The following is an 18363-nucleotide window of genomic DNA, read 5'->3' on the forward strand; positions in this document are numbered from 1 at the left end:
TGCCTTTGTGATGGATGTTATCTCAGTGTTTTTTGCTCTTTAATCCTCACAGATGCCACACAGACAGAGTCAGACCGGGGAGAAACAAAAACCTGCTTTGTGGCAAACAGCAGAGAACAATCTTTTCACAAGATGGCGGTCCGGTGAGACCCTCCCCGTCTGTCGGCCACCCACTTTGAGGCCTGACTGTGATGTGTCAGATGGTCTTTGTTTTCCATCACCCTCTTAACCCTTGTGGCGTGGGCCCGCCATGCGAGGGCTGTTATGGTCAATATGAGAAGATGAGGGATTGTTGACCTCCGCCTTCGTCCTCAGCTGAAGACTGTGACTCCACCTCAGCCCTCAAACCAGACCGACACACCGTCAGTCCAGCGTATAAACAGACGTTTCCAGGGGGAACAGTTGACCGCTCACACTGGGATCAAATAGAGGTGTCTACAGGTCCACATGTGTTCATGTGTGCACCGCTACGCTGTGTTTTCATTATGTTCTCTGCATGTATTTGGACCAAAAAACACTCTGGGGATTGGTGAGGTTGTTTTCTTTTTCCCCTCAGACTGCTTGTTTCTCCACAGTTCCTCCAACTTCTCCTCTCAGTCGGAGGTGTTATAAGTCGACAACACTGCCTGTCAGCTCCACACCTCTCACAGGTGTACTCCCCGCTGACCGCCAGCTGTGGGATCGGTTCAACACTCACGGCTCTGCACCATTATTCCTTCTCCCTCCCTCTCTCTTTCCCACGCTCCCGTCTCACTTCCCCCGGAGCTCAGTGTTGGGATTTCCTCACCTTCAACACATCCGTGTGTTTACGCTCCAGCTGTACTCCAGAGAAAGTTCATAAATTAGCAGATACGCCGCAGAGATGTTAAGTCTCCCACACTATGCTGAACTACAGCCGCTGCTGACAAGAGGATAACAGATAAAAATGATCTGATGTGGGCTCGCTGGGGAAATGTTTCTGTCTCTTGACCTCAGCTGTCGTATAAAATAAGTGGATCAGTGTCAAATATATGAATAAGATGTTGAGGATGTTGAAGCAGAAAATATTTTATGCAAGCTAACAATGAAATATAATCCACTTTAAACACCTTCAAAGTTTATGTTAAAATCAAGGAGATGGTACAAGGTAGAACTAAAGCTGGACATCCAAACTTAATACTTTCATAGTGCTGACGTCAATGTGTCAAGCTGCAACGATTGATTGATTAGTTGTCAACTATTAAAAGCCAACTATTTTGATAATCGATTAATCTGTGAGTAATTGTTTAAAAGAAAAAAAAAACTTTTTTCCCTCCTCTATGACATTAAACTGAATATCCTTGGGTTGTTGACAAAACAAGACATTTGAGGTCCTTGTAAAGATGTGATGGAGACAGGTCTGTGTGAAGACGTGGTGGAGACAGGTCTGTGTAAAGATGTGGTGGAGACAGGTCTGTGTGAAGACGTGGTGGAGACAGGTCTGTGTAAAGATGTGGTGGAGACAGGTCTGTGTAAAGATGTGGTGGAGACAGGTCTGTGTGAAGATGTGATGCAGACTGGTCTCTGTGGGCACAGCAGTCTCAGATTTCACATTATTTGACCTGCTTGACTCCCATTTTGTCGATTATTTGTCCATATTGTGTGACCCTTTTCAAAATCCCCATCTCTAACTCTAACCCGGCTGCTAACAGGATCAACCTAAGCATGCTAGCAGCTCTGATTTTTTCTTTTAGAGGAATAGCTCGCCTCCCCATGTGCAAAGCAAGTTCTCACCAACTCAATTGTTGCTGCATTTTGGATTGAGCACCGCCCAAGACAATTGTGATAGTGTAGTTTAAAGAAATACAAACAGCCAGAGTGTTTTTTCCCTTTGTAACAGAATGAGAATTGGTTAGACAACATTTAAAACAAGAGAACTTTGGCTTCTTTTGATAGAAAAACCTGTTAAAGATGAATAAAAAAGTAATATTTTGGTAGAGAAACTTGGGTACAAGTATCAGAAAATGTCCAAAGACACCCAGCCCTACCCAGGCTGCGAGTTAGATGTTAAACATCTGCCTCCATGTGCCTGTTGATGGGCCTTGAAGTGGCCAGATGGTCGTAGCTGCTCCCTCTGTGGGATTCAAACTGAGCTCAGGCTTCTCTGATTGCACTGAGAGGCAAATGTAAAGCAGTGAAGACTCCCCAACATCCGTGTGTCACTGCAGATCTACTTTCAGACTCTGCTGGGACGGAGCTTTTTGTTGGGTGATGTGAAATGCCTGACATATTTAGGGTATACTGTTTACATCCATATGCTACCTCTCCTGGTCAAGACATTTGTTTTGCACTCTAGAGAGTTTGTAATCCACATCTGATCCCACCACACACTGAGCTGTCATTATTATTTGCCTCAACTGGAAACTCCATGAGCTCTCGTCAGAGCCAAATGTTCCATCTGTCCGTCCGCGGCTTCCATCTCTTTCCACGGCGGCTTTTAAAAGTGAACCCTGCGTAGCCTCTTTGGGGTGGCTGGATGGTGGAGTGACGTAACACGTTGCAGGCGCAGCTCAGATTGGAAACACGTGGAGATAAAAACCTCATTGAGATATCTGAGGCCTGTCTGAGAATCACAACACGAGCCAAAATCAAGCATTTGGTTTCTGTAGAATGAAATCAGTTCCTTCCTGACTCGGACGGCTTTATCAGACTCTGGCTTTGGCACACCTGAATGTTCAGGTCACAGGTGTAGAGGCACAGAAACATGCTGTTTGTGTTTTGTCAACTTCGTTTTACGTTATCAAGAAAAGTACATAAACTCCTGAAGGCCTGCAGCCTGTCAGCACTGTATACGCCCTTTCCCATTTGTACGTACTCTCTGTGATGTACATTTGAAACAAGACAGGAAGATATAGCATATATAATAAACTATCTTCAATGCAAAATGTGTAATTTCTGCCTCTTGGGGTCGCTCCATCAAAACAAAACAAAAGACGTTTGCTGAGTGTTGTCTTGGAGGGAAGAGCCAGACCTTCTGGAGGAATAAACACCCAGAGTCTCATCCGATTCTGCTCTGATCCGGAGACGTTTACTGACGGGAGGAGAGCTCAGAGATTACTTTGTAACTTCAGGGATTAAAGAGTGGATTTATCTTCACTCCTGTTTATCAGCCTGACTGCAGCAGTGATCTGGAGGTGACCTCCATCGTCAGAGAGGAGAGAGAGAGAACCAGAACCAGAACCAGAGTCTCTGCTGAGTGCTGAGTTTAGTCAGAGCTTCACCTGATCAACAGTAAAGTAATCCGACTGTTTGGGGTGAATAAACATAATCCTGTGGTCAAACTTGCTTCGCTGAACATACCATTAAACCACCGTCGCTGATGAAAATCTGTCTTGTTTGCCGATTTCTTTCCTGACTCTCCTGAAGTTATAGCGACAGACAACCAAAAGAAACCATTACCTTGTTGGAAAGATTTGGGATAATGTGAGAACACAACTCAACAACATATAGACCAAGGTCGAGTCATTTTTGGACATTTTAATGCCGAATTCTTACTTATTGTATCTTTGAAACCCCTGGAGCAGCATTCATTGATTTCTCTGGCCACTTGGGGGCAGCGTGATTAGTGCAACTCTGAATATTTGTAATTATGAAATTGAATGAAACTGATGACATCACCTTTTTTTTCCAACGAGGCCCACTTCAATCCAATGAGAAGAGTGTTGACAAAAATATCCATCAGCAACTATTTTGATCATTCTTCAAGCAAAAATGCCAAAAACATGTTTTGCCTTTAATTCATGCCTTTGATTTAAAATATGGTATCTTATTTTTAAGTTTGAAACCAAAGTTCATCCACATCTTAGATCAACCATCCAGTGGCTTTCTGTTATCTGACTGTTGTCAGGTTTCCACCCTGCTTTGCTTCACACTTACCCACTTTCTTCAGCTCTACCAGATACGATTGATCCGAGTCTGACAAGAAAAGATGAAGCACCACCGCGCCAGCAGCCAGACTCTACCCAGCGCTCTGTCGAACCTGTATGAATGATGACGCAGCCTGGCATGTGTACATGTGTGTGGACGTGCTGCTGCAGTAACGACTGCTGAGGATCTTCCTCCGCTGTCTCGTCTGATCCTCCGGTCTTTGATGTGAAGGCCTGCGCTGCGTCCGAGCTCCCGAGGCTGCCAACAGAAATCTCCTGCAGCATCTTACAGGCAGCACTGCCGGCTTTCCATTAGCCTGTAAGACGATATGTAGTCAGTGTCGGTCTGATCTGTATCTCTGAATCAAAAACATGATCTGTGAGAACGAGGTCCGCTCAGTCAGCGCTGAGAATAGAAGCAGAAAGTGTCGTCGTTACCAGAAGCAAACAGCTAGCGGAGAAGCAATATCTTGGTTGTGGCTGGAAATAAAAAATCTACGTTTGCCTACTTCAGCCTGAAATCAAAGACCCATTGTTTAAAGAATTATGAGTTGTAAACTGTGAATGTTTGAGAAGAAAAGAAAGACTGACAGGCACAACAATAGTTTCGGCGGGGGGATGGGAGTTAGCGATCCGCTAGTTGTTGTTTTGCTGAGAAAAGGCATTTTTGTGATATTCTAGACATTTTGGGGAGACTGTGGCTTTAAAATGGCTCATTAACCTCTTCCCATCCGATTCACAACCACAGGGTGAGGATGAGTCACCAGGATTTATTGGGAACGGGTCAAAGGAGACGTTTTATTAGTCTCAGGATACATGCATGTGTGCTGGAAGGACCTATTTTTGAACTGTAATGGCTGAACTTCCATTCAGTCTGATAAGAAAGGCCTCTTCCTCAGGCTTTTCCCCGCTGCCTCGGCCTATCGGCTCCTCTTCCTGTTTGAGTCGGCCCCTTTTTCCGTCTTCATATGGAACTAATTTGTCTCCTCTGTGTGAGCGAAACACAAAAGTCAGACAAACGCTGTGGCTGACTGCACCGTTGGCTCAATGCACCCCAGTGCTGCTGTAAGCAATCCTGGGACACTTTGCTCCCATCAGCCAGAAAGGTAATCCATTAGTCAGACAGTGAACCAGCTGCTCCGTCAGGCAGTTAACCCGGGCATCCAGGCAGCTATCTGATCAGACAGATACTCGTTGAATGAGGGAGGATGACACAGGATCTGTGTGTGATGAGGGTCATGTATTAGGTTTAAGACAACGAGCTTTATGTCTTTGAGCGTGCAGGTTTTACAGCTCTAACCTCAAGTAACCTTTAAAGCTTAGCTCAGTTTGTTCAGAGGCTGTGTCCTCAACCTGTGGCCCTTTACTGCCAGTGTACCCACAAATCTACCTTAACTGTAGTCGCCGACACGTCGACTATCATTTGTTTATTAAAAAGTTGATATTGATTTTGGGACAATGACTTGTCTTGTTGTTAAACACATCAGATTATATTTACACTTTGTTAACCGTACGCAAAGTTATTGACTTATCTTGCTAGCTTGACGTGTTCTTTGTGGCTAATAGCTGAGCTAAAGGACTCTGTCGGCTCGGTGGGACTAGTTCATCTCCTGTTGTTAAGTCATGTTTAAGGTTCGTACTATTTACTGAAGTGGTGAATGTTTCTGTTGCGTATGAGCCTCATGAGATCGTAATGATTATTACAGATATGGAGGTGGGCAGTAAAGAAGTACAAATACTTCATAACTGTACTTCAGTAGATGTCACAGGTATCTGTCCTGTACCTGAGTATCTCTGTGACTTCAGAACGCAAATATCTGAACTTTCTCCTCCTCACAGCTTCAAAACAGGCTCGTTACTTTAATTTGATGCATTTGAGGTGAATTATGGATTATTGTTATTGTAGAAATGTCCTTCAGAGGGATACTTTATACTCTGAGTGTATTTCAGAGCCTGTACTCTATTACTTTTACTGTAGTAAAGAAGTTGAATCAGTACTTCTACTTTTACCAGAGTCTGTGTGAACACAAGTATCTGAACGTCTACTAGAGATAATTGGATGGATAATTGGCATTGTTTTACACTTTGCAGTAAGATAGCATGCACTTAATATACAGAATACTTTGAAGTGCACTTACATGAACTAAAATGAAGGCTAATTTAGTCCAATTAAGAACAAAACTAATCCACTTACAAGTCTACCAGGAGTTTATCCAACAACCGTCCGTATTCACAGAAGCATACTTAACTTGTTTTTTGTCGGGGAGGTGAAAAAGCATTCAGGCTGACAATAAGAAGTCGGCCTCGGCTGATTAAAAGTGTGCAGAGAGAAATGAAAACAGAGCGAGGAGGTGAGAGAAACTGAGACCCTCTGCAGCTCCAGCTCTTTGTTATTTTAACCCAGATTCAGCACTGAAATATGGCCACCATGTGGACTCTCTCAAGAAGTGTGGCTCCAGGGTCGGCCCGGCCAATCAGGGGAGACGTGGCGGTCCGGGGAGGAGGGACGTGGGGAGGGTCGGGGAGTCGGAGTCTGAGAGAGAGAGAGAGGCATTAAAGTGTGTGAGTCAGGGCAGAGAAGCCACATCTCCAGGAGAGCTGGATTACCCCCGGACCGATGGAGACAGGTTGGACTGTTGTCTTGTCTTCTTCTTTCTTTTCCTGCATTAATCTCACTCTCAGCCCACCGAGCTGGCTCCTCGTGTGAACGGCTGTTTCTCGCTGATGTTATAGGATCTAAATATTATGTTTCGGTCTGAATCACAAGCATCAAAGAGCGTCAGGATGCTGAGCAGATGTGCAGAAGTGTTTGGATAGACTGGCTTCTTTACTGTGGAAAACCTGACGATGAGCTTCTTTATTTCTGCCTGCTGTTATTACTGTTGAATGACAATAAGAACAAGACTGGATTTGATTTATTGACGTGGTTGTCACAGACCTCATGAGGAGACTTCTGCCATGTGGTTTGGAGCTGCAACAAGCGGTCGATTAAATTAAATTAATCTCTTTCTCAGTTTCTCTGATGTCAGCTTGTTAAATATGAATACTTTCTGGTGTTTTCCTCGTCTGTGACAGTAAACTGAAGTCGTCAGGTTGTAGATAAAACAAGACATTTAAGGACGACGCACTGATCGGCATTTTCTGACATTTTACAGACCGAACAACTAATCGATTAATCCGTAAAGTACCCGTTAGCTGCAGCTAACCCAGCAGAGCTGTTATTAGACACCAACGTGTAGTATTTGAGGTCCTCTGTGACCAATCATCTCCTGCATTCCCCCTCAGTAGCTGCGGGGGCTTTTCATTCAAACAGATCCTCTCAGATTATAAGCACTGCCTTTGTTTTAAAATTGCTTTGCTGTTGGGTCACATGAGGCGAGAGACGTGTGGGCTGGAAACGCTGGGAACCCAAAAACAAGCTGCTTATTTGAGAGTTGGAGAGAGTCCTCCTCACCGGTCGTAGAAGCTCTCCTCTCCGTAAAACCCTCATCCAGCTCTAAACAAACACTCTCCATGGCGACGCGGCGCTCTACTCACGGCATGTCCATAGATATGTAGATTGTTTCCTGTCAGTGGCGGTGTAGAAAGGCGTTTCCTGCTGTGATAAGAGAAAGGCTGAGTGGACACTTTGAACATGAGTTGTGTACTCAGGCTCTTTAGCCTTTATTCCCAGCGTGGCCGCAGAGATGTTGATGTGTGATGAAGTAACTCAACAACATTTTGATGGATTGAAAAGAACTTCTGGTTTCTATTCACGATCCCCAGAGGATGAACCCTACTGACTCCTCCTGTGTACCATGAGGTTGATGTTCTTTGTCTTGTAGTGACACAACTTCACATTTTTCTTGATGGATTAGCAGATATTCACAATCCCCAAAGACTTGGATTTGATTTTAATCTTATTTATGCCTGTGACACTTTGTCGTGTCCTGTGGTCGTCTCGCTTGAACTATAGCGACACTTTTCCCCGTGATGTCTGATTGTCGTGCTCTGTGTCGTCTACATCCTCGAGCTTTCAAAAAACATTTAGCAAGACGTGAAAAGCTGAATCCAAATGGTAACAGAACAATAATTATAATCACATAATGCTACTGAGTTGGACAAACCGATTATGTCGGCAGGAAGCTTTTAGCTTAGCTTCACATAAAGACTCGAAGCAGAGGAGAACAGCTGGTCTGACTTTCTACGAAGTTCAAAAATGTTTTCCTTTCTCATCCGGTGGCAGACAAAGTAAGATGGCAAACACGAGGGTCATTGGGAACCAGTCTAACGCCGATGATTTCAGTATTCAACGGCCATTTACTTCATAATGACGTGTTAAAACAAAATACTCGTGTTTTGCAAGTTAAGGTTGTGAATACTTTGGTTTATGACCTGCAAAACTAAAGACGTTCCCAACAGCCTCGCCTGTACTCTGTGTTTAGAAGCAGACATTATACCTGCTAAACATCGGTGTGTTAGCATTGCGAGCATGTCATTTCACGCTGCATTAAATGGCCGTTATTATTTGAATAATTCTGTTTTACGTTGTGACGACGCTGTGGTTGAGGTCTAGTTCGGTTTAGGCACAAAAAACATTTATAATTAATATTTAATTCTGGCTGCACAAATGAAACTACTTTCGCATTTTGCAACTGGAACAGACTTGACACAACCTGTGACTTCACTTCCCCAACAAACAAAAATGACCTGGAACTTGTTTGAGACTCGGACAGAAGGACTTAAACATGTCTGTCACTTTGTCTGAAGCTGCTCGAATGTGGTTCAGCAGATCTAAAAAAAAACAAGCCCGGACGAGTCTGTTTCTATTAATGAACCTGGTATTTGTCACATCAACACACATCCAGACGTCGGCTCGCTGCTCCCAGACAAACAGATCTGAGCTGTTATCAGGAGCAGAAGTTTCCCAAGATAGAGTGAAGCATGGCAGTGTGTGTATGTGAGGCCTGAGGTGGATTTATGATGTCTGTTATACTCCCGGAGTAACCGGCGGGGGAGACCCTGGATTATTTGAGGCTCGGTTTACATGCACTGAAGAGTTTCCTGCAGCCACCACCCCGCTGACCCCCGACACTAATCCTCATGAGCACACACACTTACAGGACTCCCTGCCATCGGACACATGCTCCCCCTAAAGTGAGAGCTAGAAGAGACCGTCTCCACAGTTTCACTGCAGCATTTACTGTTAAATCAATTCTCCAAATGTAACTTAGGATCAGTTAGTGTTTCCTCCAGGTTGACTGTTTTTGGGGAGCATGTTTCAGATTTCTGGAGCTTCACAGCAAAACATTGCTGCAGCATTCTCCAAAAAACAAAAATAACCAACCAAAAAAACATCAGATGTCTCAGCACAGCTCGTCTGCTGTAATCCAAGTCTGCAGAAGCCTCGAGATCACAAACTGATCTGAAAACTACATCATTTACGCCCTTTTTTAAGCTGAAGTCTTCACTGTAGCCGCTGAGCTGACAGCGTTGAATCTGATCTCGGGGCTTCTGGAGGAATAAACACCCGGAGTCGAGGAACACAGAGTTAGTTTTTTTTACACTTTTTGATTTAAAAACTGGATTTGTCTTCACTCTCGCTGCTCAACCTCCTCGGGCTAAAGATTTTTGATAACGTCTTTGTTTTTGTGAATAATGTCTTTCAAATAAATTTGGGATCTTGGGGCTTCTGGAGACTCCGGCTGTAATCCAAGTCTCCAGAATGAACGAAGAATTAGATTTTTTTTTTTTTGATTGTTTTTCCATTTTAGATCAAGTCTCCAGCTACTTCAGTTGTTTAGCAGAATGCTGCGACGCTGTTTTACTGTGAAACTTCACCTGAACCGACGACCGAACTGCTCCTTCAAGTGACTGAAACAGTCTCGTCTAAGTGAGACTGGTCAGAACTGTGTAACCAGCGGGCTCGTGATGCAAACACACTGCAGCCGAGCGAGGTCAGAGGTTAAGTGTGCAGGTCTTTAAAGCTCCGTATCTCTCCAGCTGGTTCCAATTGTTTCAGCTCCAAAGTGTTTTCTAACAATATCCCTGTCAGTGACGAATTAGCCTTCGCAACTGGCCAGCAAATGTTTGACCTCAAAGCTTCGGACTGCCCGTTTGTCTTAAATCCAAACGTCAAACATCAGTCTCGTCAAAGCACCTCTGGGACTCTGAGCCTTCCTCCTCCTCCTCCTCCTCCTCATCCTCCTCCTCGAGCGTCAACGGTCTTCTTGTGAGGAGTTTTTCAGAAAAAAGTCCAGTTGGTGAATGTGTCTGCATCTGTTCCTGCATCTGCTCACAGTGAAGCAACGAGAACGTTGTGATTCATAAAATTAATGTTGGTCCAAATCCATGTAGGGCGGCTGTCTGTGCCTGTTCTTATGATCTCATCTGTTTTACACAGTCCAAACATACGCTACGCTCACACACACACACACACACACACACACACACACACACACACAGACCACAGATCTGGGTCATTTTCTCCGCTGGAAAAAAAGAGAGCTGTTGTTGATCTCTCGACAGAATGACAAAGATCAAAGTTTGTGTAAAGCTCTGACTCACACTCACACACACACACACTCTCTCACACACACACACACACACACACACACACACACTCACACACACACACACACACACACACACACACACCCTCACCACAGAGGACGGCCGTGGATCTCACGACCCTCGCTCTGAGGGCACGACTGATGGAAACCTCGCAGGGCGGGCGGCACACGTGTCAGCAGCAGCGGCCCCTCTGCTGCCAAACGCCGGTTGGAGAATGACGAACAGACTCCCGAGAGACGGCAGAGAAACCAGGACAGAAAGAAAGACTCGAAGAGAAAAGAAACAACTGTCGGCTTCGGCCCGGAGAGCTGTTCATAACGCGAGCACAAAGGCCTGCACAGCATAAGCATCTTTTAATCTTCTGTGTTTAACGTCTCCTAATGTCTCTCATACATCAAATCTTTTCATAACTTAAACAGAGTTAGCGTTCGTTCATCTGAGAGGCTTCACATCTTCACCGTTTCATCCGTAAAGAAACCGTCACGAGGTGTGAAAATGAGGCTCGTAACTCTGTTGTAATTATCTTATTAGTGAAATAAGCCAGTTTATAACACTTACGTCAAGGACTGGAGCTTTTACAGCAAATGGTTTTACAGTTTGATTCAGCGGAAAAGTCTCAGTGCAGGAAGACTAACCTTCATTTAAAGGAATAGTTTGACATTTATTTGTTGAGAGTCAACTTACGTAGCTGAGACAGCACACAACTCTCAATGTAAAGCACACGTGGAAGTATGTAGTATGTATGGAGCAGGTAATGGCTGATAATTAACCGTTTTCTACTGACAACACTAATCAGGAGCAAAGAAGACATTTATTAAAAACCTAAATGTAGAAAGTTGTTTTAATCCGAACAGACGTGTGTGTGTCAGTCGTGACTTCTCGATGACCTGACACCGTTTTGCAGCTTCCTGGTCGTACCGTGGTGTCACTGACTCAGCAGGGCAGCGGGTTGATGTCAGCGAGGTTATCAGCGGTCATGTGACAGCCGGACGGCCGTTGTGTTGTCGACCGTTGGCCGACCCCGGGTCAGCTGTGTGGGCCGCTCCGCCAGAGGCCTCCGGCTTGTTTTTACTCTCCGTCTGCATTCACTTCTCACTCCGCTTCCTCCACGTCTCTTTAAACTCCTCCCACCTCCACACACACACACACACACACACACACACACACACACACACACACACACACTGAGGCAGACATGCATCATGTTTTCCTGGTTTTCATCTTTACAGCCTCAGTCATGCAGATCTGTGACGAGAGCCCTGATCACAAATCCTCAAACATAAACACACTGAAAACAGAAGAGGCCCACTTCAACAGCTCATTATAGCCTCCTGAAGCCTCCCTCCACCTCCTCCTCCTCCTCCTCCTCCTCCTCCTCCATCTCCACCTCCACCACCTCCTCCTCCTCCTCCTCCTCCTCCACCTCCTCCTCCTCCTCCTCCTCCATCTCCACCTCCACCACCTCCTCCTCCTCCTCCTCCTCCTCCACCTCCTCCTCCTCCTCCTCCTCCTCCACCTCCTCCTCCTCACTTAGCATTTCTGCTTTTTCCAAATATGACAGAGGGGAAATCAAACAGAAATTACTGCTCGTCTGAGCTTCTTTTATCAAAGCAGTCACAGTTTTATACACTCAATTAAAGTTGTTCTGTCTCTGTTTTATGTCTTAGGTGTGTCTGATGTGACGCCAGCTGGCTGGCTCAGGGAACACGACTTCAATACAATGTAGACACCAAAAACCAAACTGAAAGAGAGTCCGAAGACCGAGCCGACCGAGGGAGGGTGAGTCCACGGAGGAGGAACGACAGCTGTGCCGAAACGACTCCAGCAGGAAGATAAGAAGAAGTGAAAGAAGCGGAGGAGGAGAAGAAGAAGAGGGAAGCAGCAGACTGTGAATCATTGACTTGAACCTTTTGCGTCACCTTCCTGTGAAGGACCTCAGCCTCGGCTCTCACTCCACCTCTCAGCAGTGTTGAACCTGAACGGAGCCTCCAGCCGCCGTCAGCATGTGCCATGTGATCGTCACCTGCCGCTCCATGCTGTGGACTCTGCTGAGTATTGTGGCTGCGTTCGGAGAGCTCATCGCCTTCATGAGCACTGACTGGCTGGTGGGATTCCCACGCACGCCCGACGCCGTCTACGGCCCCCATGGGGCCACCACAGCCGGGGAGGCCTACAGGCCCACTTTAGGCATCTACGGCCGCTGTATAAAGCTGCCCCACCTGCAGCGGGGGATACTGTGTGGACCGTACGCAATTCACTTCGGGGAGATTGCCAGCGGGTTCTGGCAGGCCACGTCTATCTTCCTGGCGGCGGGGATCCTGCTGCTGTGCGCCGTGGCGTTCATCTCCGTCTTCACCATGTGCTTCCAGAGCATCATGAAGAAGAGCATCTTCAACGTGTGTGGACTGCTGCAAGGGATCGCAGGTGAGGAGCACACCGCACATACATTATATACAAGTATCGTGATAAAAACCGTACGGTGGACTACGTATCGTTATGATATCGTACCGTGAGTTTTCGGTGTCGTTACATCACTTATCACAGCTGCTTGTCAGATTGTCAAACACGATTTCTAAAACAATCCTCACCATCTTCATGCTGTGATTTTCCAGGCGTGTGGAGGTCGGCAGGGTTTACGTTCTCTCTCCTTTATTTCTTTACACAATTTCTTTGTCGATGTTCATGTACACAACAGAGTGCAGCTCCATGAATGTCCTCCAGGAGAGACTGTCTGAGAATATCAACCGTTTCTTAATATTGAAACGAATAAAGCGTCTCAAAACACTTTATATTAACTGTTTCCATCATATTGATTATTTTCTGATGTATTTCATTTATTTAAAAGCGTGAGGACTAATTGTCAAGTTTAGGAAACATAGCTCCATTTTCTGAAGCTTCAACTTCCCAAACCTGAATAAAGAAGACTGACAAAGTTTCTGCCGAACAAAACGTTGTGTTAACTAGTTATTTTCTAGCGTTACACACCTCCACACCAGACTGTGTACAATAAATCCAAACTAACTCCTCGTCTCTGTGACTCTCCTGAAGAGAACAGAGGAGTCTTAAATGTGACTCTAACCTTTATTGTTTGTCCTCATTCCTGTGGCGTCCGCCGTTCATCAAGGTAAATGAAAAGTTGCAGCTGAACACATTCATTACGAGCGCCACAACTCCCACGGCCACAATGATGTGTTTGATTCTCGTGGAGCCTCCTGTCGACTCTTACCAGCGACCGCTCAGGAGTTTAAAACACACGGCGGTTTGTTTCCTCCCTCACGCAAATATTTACCTCGCGCCTCGTCAGCTGGAGCTTTTCTGACGCCAGCGTCGAACACGCATGCGTATCTGTGTGAGGGGTGTGTGTGATGGTGTGTCGGCGGTGGTGGCTCGCTGTGGTGAGTTACGGCCTGGAGGAGGCCGTGAGATCATGACTGAACCTCCTCTTCCTTCAGTGTAGCTCTCAGCTCTCTGCTGATTATGGCTGTCCTCCTCCCACGCTTGTTTATTTGGTGCAGGCCAAACAGAAGTTGGTGGGCGTGTTGGGAAGGATTTAAAAAACAGTTGATTTTTGAGTCTTATTCCATGTTGTCAGTTACAGACGCTTTCAGTTGTTCAGGTACAGCATCAGCGACCTTTGTGATTTGTTTTCAGGCTCAATAACAGATTAATTACCTCCATTTCTCCGGGACGTGGGTTAGGGTTAGTGGGTTAACTTGTCTTTGTCTAATGGAAACCCTGGTGCTTAGTTATGGTTACAAGGCTGTAATTGAACCATCACTGTTGGAGGAAGGTTTTTCAATTGTCAAGCTTCAAATGTAGAAACGGAGTTTGCTCATCGCCACAAGAATACAGCCACCAGAGATAGTTACATAACCTGAAAGCCCTCTATTTACCATCTATATACAGGACTGTGTTTGAGACACAGGCCGAGGTAATGAAAGTGAGGAAACTCACCGCTGAGGCTCCTCATTGTGGAGAGGATGAGGATGTGGAAGAGGAAAGGGGGCGAGAGGAGCTTCAAACAGCTGAGGAGGCGGGAGGGTTTCCTCCGAGCCGGTGGAGCTGAAGGCCGATAACCCTTCACTCATTTCAACCACAGGAAGAGATTAGACCCACAATGCCTTCTGTCTGACATCTGAGGCCCGTCACACCTGGTGTTTATCTGCTCTGAGTGACCCGATCACAAGCAGACAGCTTCAAGTCCGTCGGTTCAGACCTGCCATTAACATGAGTCTTGACCGGATCTCACTTCCTCACTCGTGCATCACCGGGACAAACGATGTTTTTTACACAGAGACAGAAATAGTTACACATGTGTTGTACACAGTGTTTCACACGTTTATAAAGTTCCTCCTAACTCAACACCACTAAACTGGGCAACTTTCTCCACAGGTGACAGAGATGCTTGTGGAGAAAGTCACCAGACTCCCTTTAAAAATCACCCAATTTAGTGAGTTGTTGAGTTAGGAGGAACTTTATAAACTTTGTGAAACGCTGCCTCTGACATATTCTTCATTATTTGGACCTTCTTGTAAATTCGGCAAATGCTCTACATGCAGATGTTTCTTTATTTGTGTAAAAAACACTGTTTGTCCCGTTGATGTACGTGTTTCTTGGATATAGGATCACTCGTGGCAGATGTTGATAGTCTAACTGCCGATGTTTCTTCGATCAATCATTCTGTATGCATGAGTCTTTAATTTGACTGATTTCTTTCCTCGAGGCCTGTGAGTGATATCACTCTCACTGATATCCACCACACTGACTTTCTACTAATCACTATTTCCACTATTCGTGCCGACCCTCCAGTAATGAGAAAACTGGAGCCAGACGGCAGATGTTTGGGGAAGTGATTGACCTCAGATGGGAAGATTGTGAAGCCGTTGCCAGAGATGGTCACGTCATTGCACTGGATTCGCCCCAAAGCCCATTAACCCAATCTTCACATACACTGATGTCACTTGTACTTTTTAACTTCAGGCTCTTTTCGTCCCCTGTGACACACTTTATGATGGCCGCAGTTTCTCAGATGCCATTAAAGTGACGGTCAGGCTGAAGGTAAATCCATTCCCTTCGCTTTACGTAATCGGATGACTAAAACAGACGCTCCTCTGTCGAGGGTCAGACGGGTAAACTCTGTCTCCGGCAGCCTCGCAGTTGGAGACTTCTCGTCCTCCGGTTTGACTGCCTGTAAGTGATTCTCTGCACATTTATTGAACGCCTTGCTCACTCGTCGTCACTCAGGATTAGAGACAGGACGGCAAACAAACTTGGCCGTAAAACTGTCTGCAGTTCTTCAGTGTCGAAAGACTTTTATTACCTTCCGTAAACTTTCCCTCCAGCCGTGAATCACAGACCTTATCACAGGTTTAACAGCTGACTGTGACCTGGACGAGCGGGAAACACAACAATGATTTACAGGAATTAGAGCAGGTTTACTGTCTGATGATGATATTTGACTCAAAAACGCAGAACTGTCAGCTGTGACTGACGAGAGAACTGATTCCTGTGAATGTAAAAGCTCCTCCTGGTTATCTGTGTTGACAGTGGAGGTGTGGCTGAAAACCAGATGTAGAGTTAACGTGTAACAATAGAAAGATTTTATCATTTACAGCCAATTAATCACAACATACTTTAAAGGAACAGTTCACTGTAAACTCAGTCATGATCTCCTCCCTCCATGTAATGGAGTAAAAAGTACAATATTTGCCTCCACAATGTAGTGAAGTGGAGGTATGAAGTAGTGGGAAATGGGAATCCTCAAAGTACAACAAGTACAAGTAGCTCTTAATTTTACTTGAGTACTTGAGTAGATGTACTTAGTTACATTCCAGTGGTTCACTGTAACCACTGTAAGTGACAGATTGGCAGAGTTTCCTGTTGCTGTCTGTCCTCCTTATTTTCCTCCAGCTCCTCTTTTCCTGGAAAGGAGGTCAGGGTGGGCAGGTTTCTCAGAGGAGGCCTGCTGTGCTGCATTACAGGGTGGAGGCTGTGGGAGCAGAGGTCAGGGAGGAGGAGGTGGAGGAGGAGGTGGAGGTGGAGGAGGAGGAGGAGGAGGTGGAGGCAGCTATCACAATCGGATTGATGGTGGAGAATTGACAGTCTGGAAGTTAACGGAGACGAGAGCCAGTGCAGAGGGAGCAGCGAGGCTGGACGGGTGGAGTGCAGCGGGATATTAGGTTAGAAGGTCCAGCAGCCCGGAGAGAGGAGGGTGGAGGAGGTGTGTGTGTGTGTGTGTGTGTGTGTGTGTGTGTGTGTGTGTGTGTGTGTGTGTGTGTGTGTGTGTGGAGGGGGGTCTTAGGAGGGGTGGGGTTGGGAATTAAAACCATACCTTCAATCCATCACTGGAGCCGGTCTGGACGTCAGGGCAGTGCAGCAACATGTGGAAAGAATTTATGACCTAGTTTTCATTTCCTTGTTTAATACGATATCGGGCGCTTTAAGAGCCAGAGAACGGGAGGAGAGGGAGAGGAAGCAGAGAGAGAGAGATTAGGAGAGAATGAGAAGGAGAGCGAGACAGTTTCACCTCCACTTTTTGTTTTTATGAAGAAAAGCAGTGAGAGCGACCCGCTTCGTTTATTATCTGTAATCGCGTTATGGTAAATGTTTCCTCCCGAGCTGTGATTGGTGGAGGGCCGATCGTCTGGAGGAAGTTCAGAGCAGAGGAAAGGATGGAGACCTCATGACATGAAAAGACTTATTAAATAATGGAAGTTGTTTTATTACAGTCAGCTGCATCTAACTGAAGGTCTTCAGACCTCACATGAGTCTTGATCTGTCAGCTTCCTGCTCTGTATGCAAATAAAAACGTACATCACCGGGACAAACAATGTTTTTTACACAAAGAAAGAAAGAAGTTCATGTGGAACATTTGCTGAATTTACAAGAAGGCCCAAATAATGAAGAATTAGTCAGAGACAGCGTTTCACAACGTTTATAAAGTCCCTCCTAAGTCAACAACTCACAAAATTGAGCAATTTTTAAAGGAAGTCTGGGGACTTTCTCCACAAGCATCTTGGTCATTGTGGAGAAAGTCCCCAGACTTTGAAATCTGCTCAGTTTAATGAGTAATTGATTTAGGAGGAACTTTACAAACTTGTGTACAACACATTCATAATTATTTGGGCCTTCTTGTTATTTCAGCAAACGTTCTACTTCTGTTTCACAAAGTTCGTTAAGCTTCTCCTCATGAAACAACTCTTAAAATCACTACATTTGTTAAGGGAGTCTGGTGATGTTGTGGTTACTAGTTCAGTGGTTGGATCAGTTGAAACAGACGGCGTGTTCACAAACATCGGCAGGTTAACAGAGACCGAACATGTCATTTTACATTACAGTGAACCACATGGACCTCTGAGTGTGTTCTGAGTGATTGGATCTCAGATGTGTTCATTCACACCTGTACTCAGAGCTGTCCACGTGTGATTGGATCACTCTTTTGCACTTCTGCATTGGCTTCACTTTTCAGACCCGGACTCTGTGTCAGTGAAGCCAAGTGGGTCAGGAAGTGACCTCATCCTTCCCCTGAGACGCAGGACGCCGGAGGGTCAGCCGGTGACTGGGCCAGGCTACCTTTTCCTGTTGTTCTCTGCTCTCTGACAGACACGTGTGTCAAGATCCAGGTTCAGGTCTCTCCGTCCTGGAGGTCTCGCTCTGATTATCTTCAGTTTCAGACAGTCGGCAGGAAATCATTTCTGCCTGGTGTAACATTTTTTTACGTCCTGATGGGATGCTTTGGATGCCGTGACGGCAGTTTGGCAGGAAATGTTTTCGTAGCAGAGAAGAGATGATGCTGCAGTCCCTCAGAACCGAAGCACATTGGACCTGTTGAAGGGTTTCTGCTGACGGATAGTTCAGTGAGTTGGGTCAGTACGAATTAATGGACGCTGTGAAGGTTTCCTCTGCAAAGCCCATTAATTCCTGATAA

At 45.6% G+C, this 18363-nt stretch overlaps 1 protein-coding gene across 1 annotated transcript in view; it reads left to right on the top strand.

Moving 5' to 3' along the window:
- lhfpl2a (LHFPL tetraspan subfamily member 2a) overlaps positions 1 to 18363 on the top strand; it is a 38138-nt gene that overhangs the window by 18792 nt on the left and 983 nt on the right. The window contains exon 3 of the mRNA XM_084383762.1: positions 12104 to 12860. Coding sequence (XP_084239888.1) covers positions 12440 to 12860 — 421 coding nt within the window. The 5' untranslated portion in view covers positions 12104 to 12439. The remainder of the gene's footprint in view (positions 1 to 12103; positions 12861 to 18363) is intronic.

This window comes from Pagrus pagrus (assembly GCF_965226575.1).
Source record: "Pagrus pagrus genome assembly, chromosome: 19".
In the NCBI taxonomy this organism is placed as follows: Eukaryota; Metazoa; Chordata; class Actinopteri; order Spariformes; family Sparidae; genus Pagrus; species Pagrus pagrus.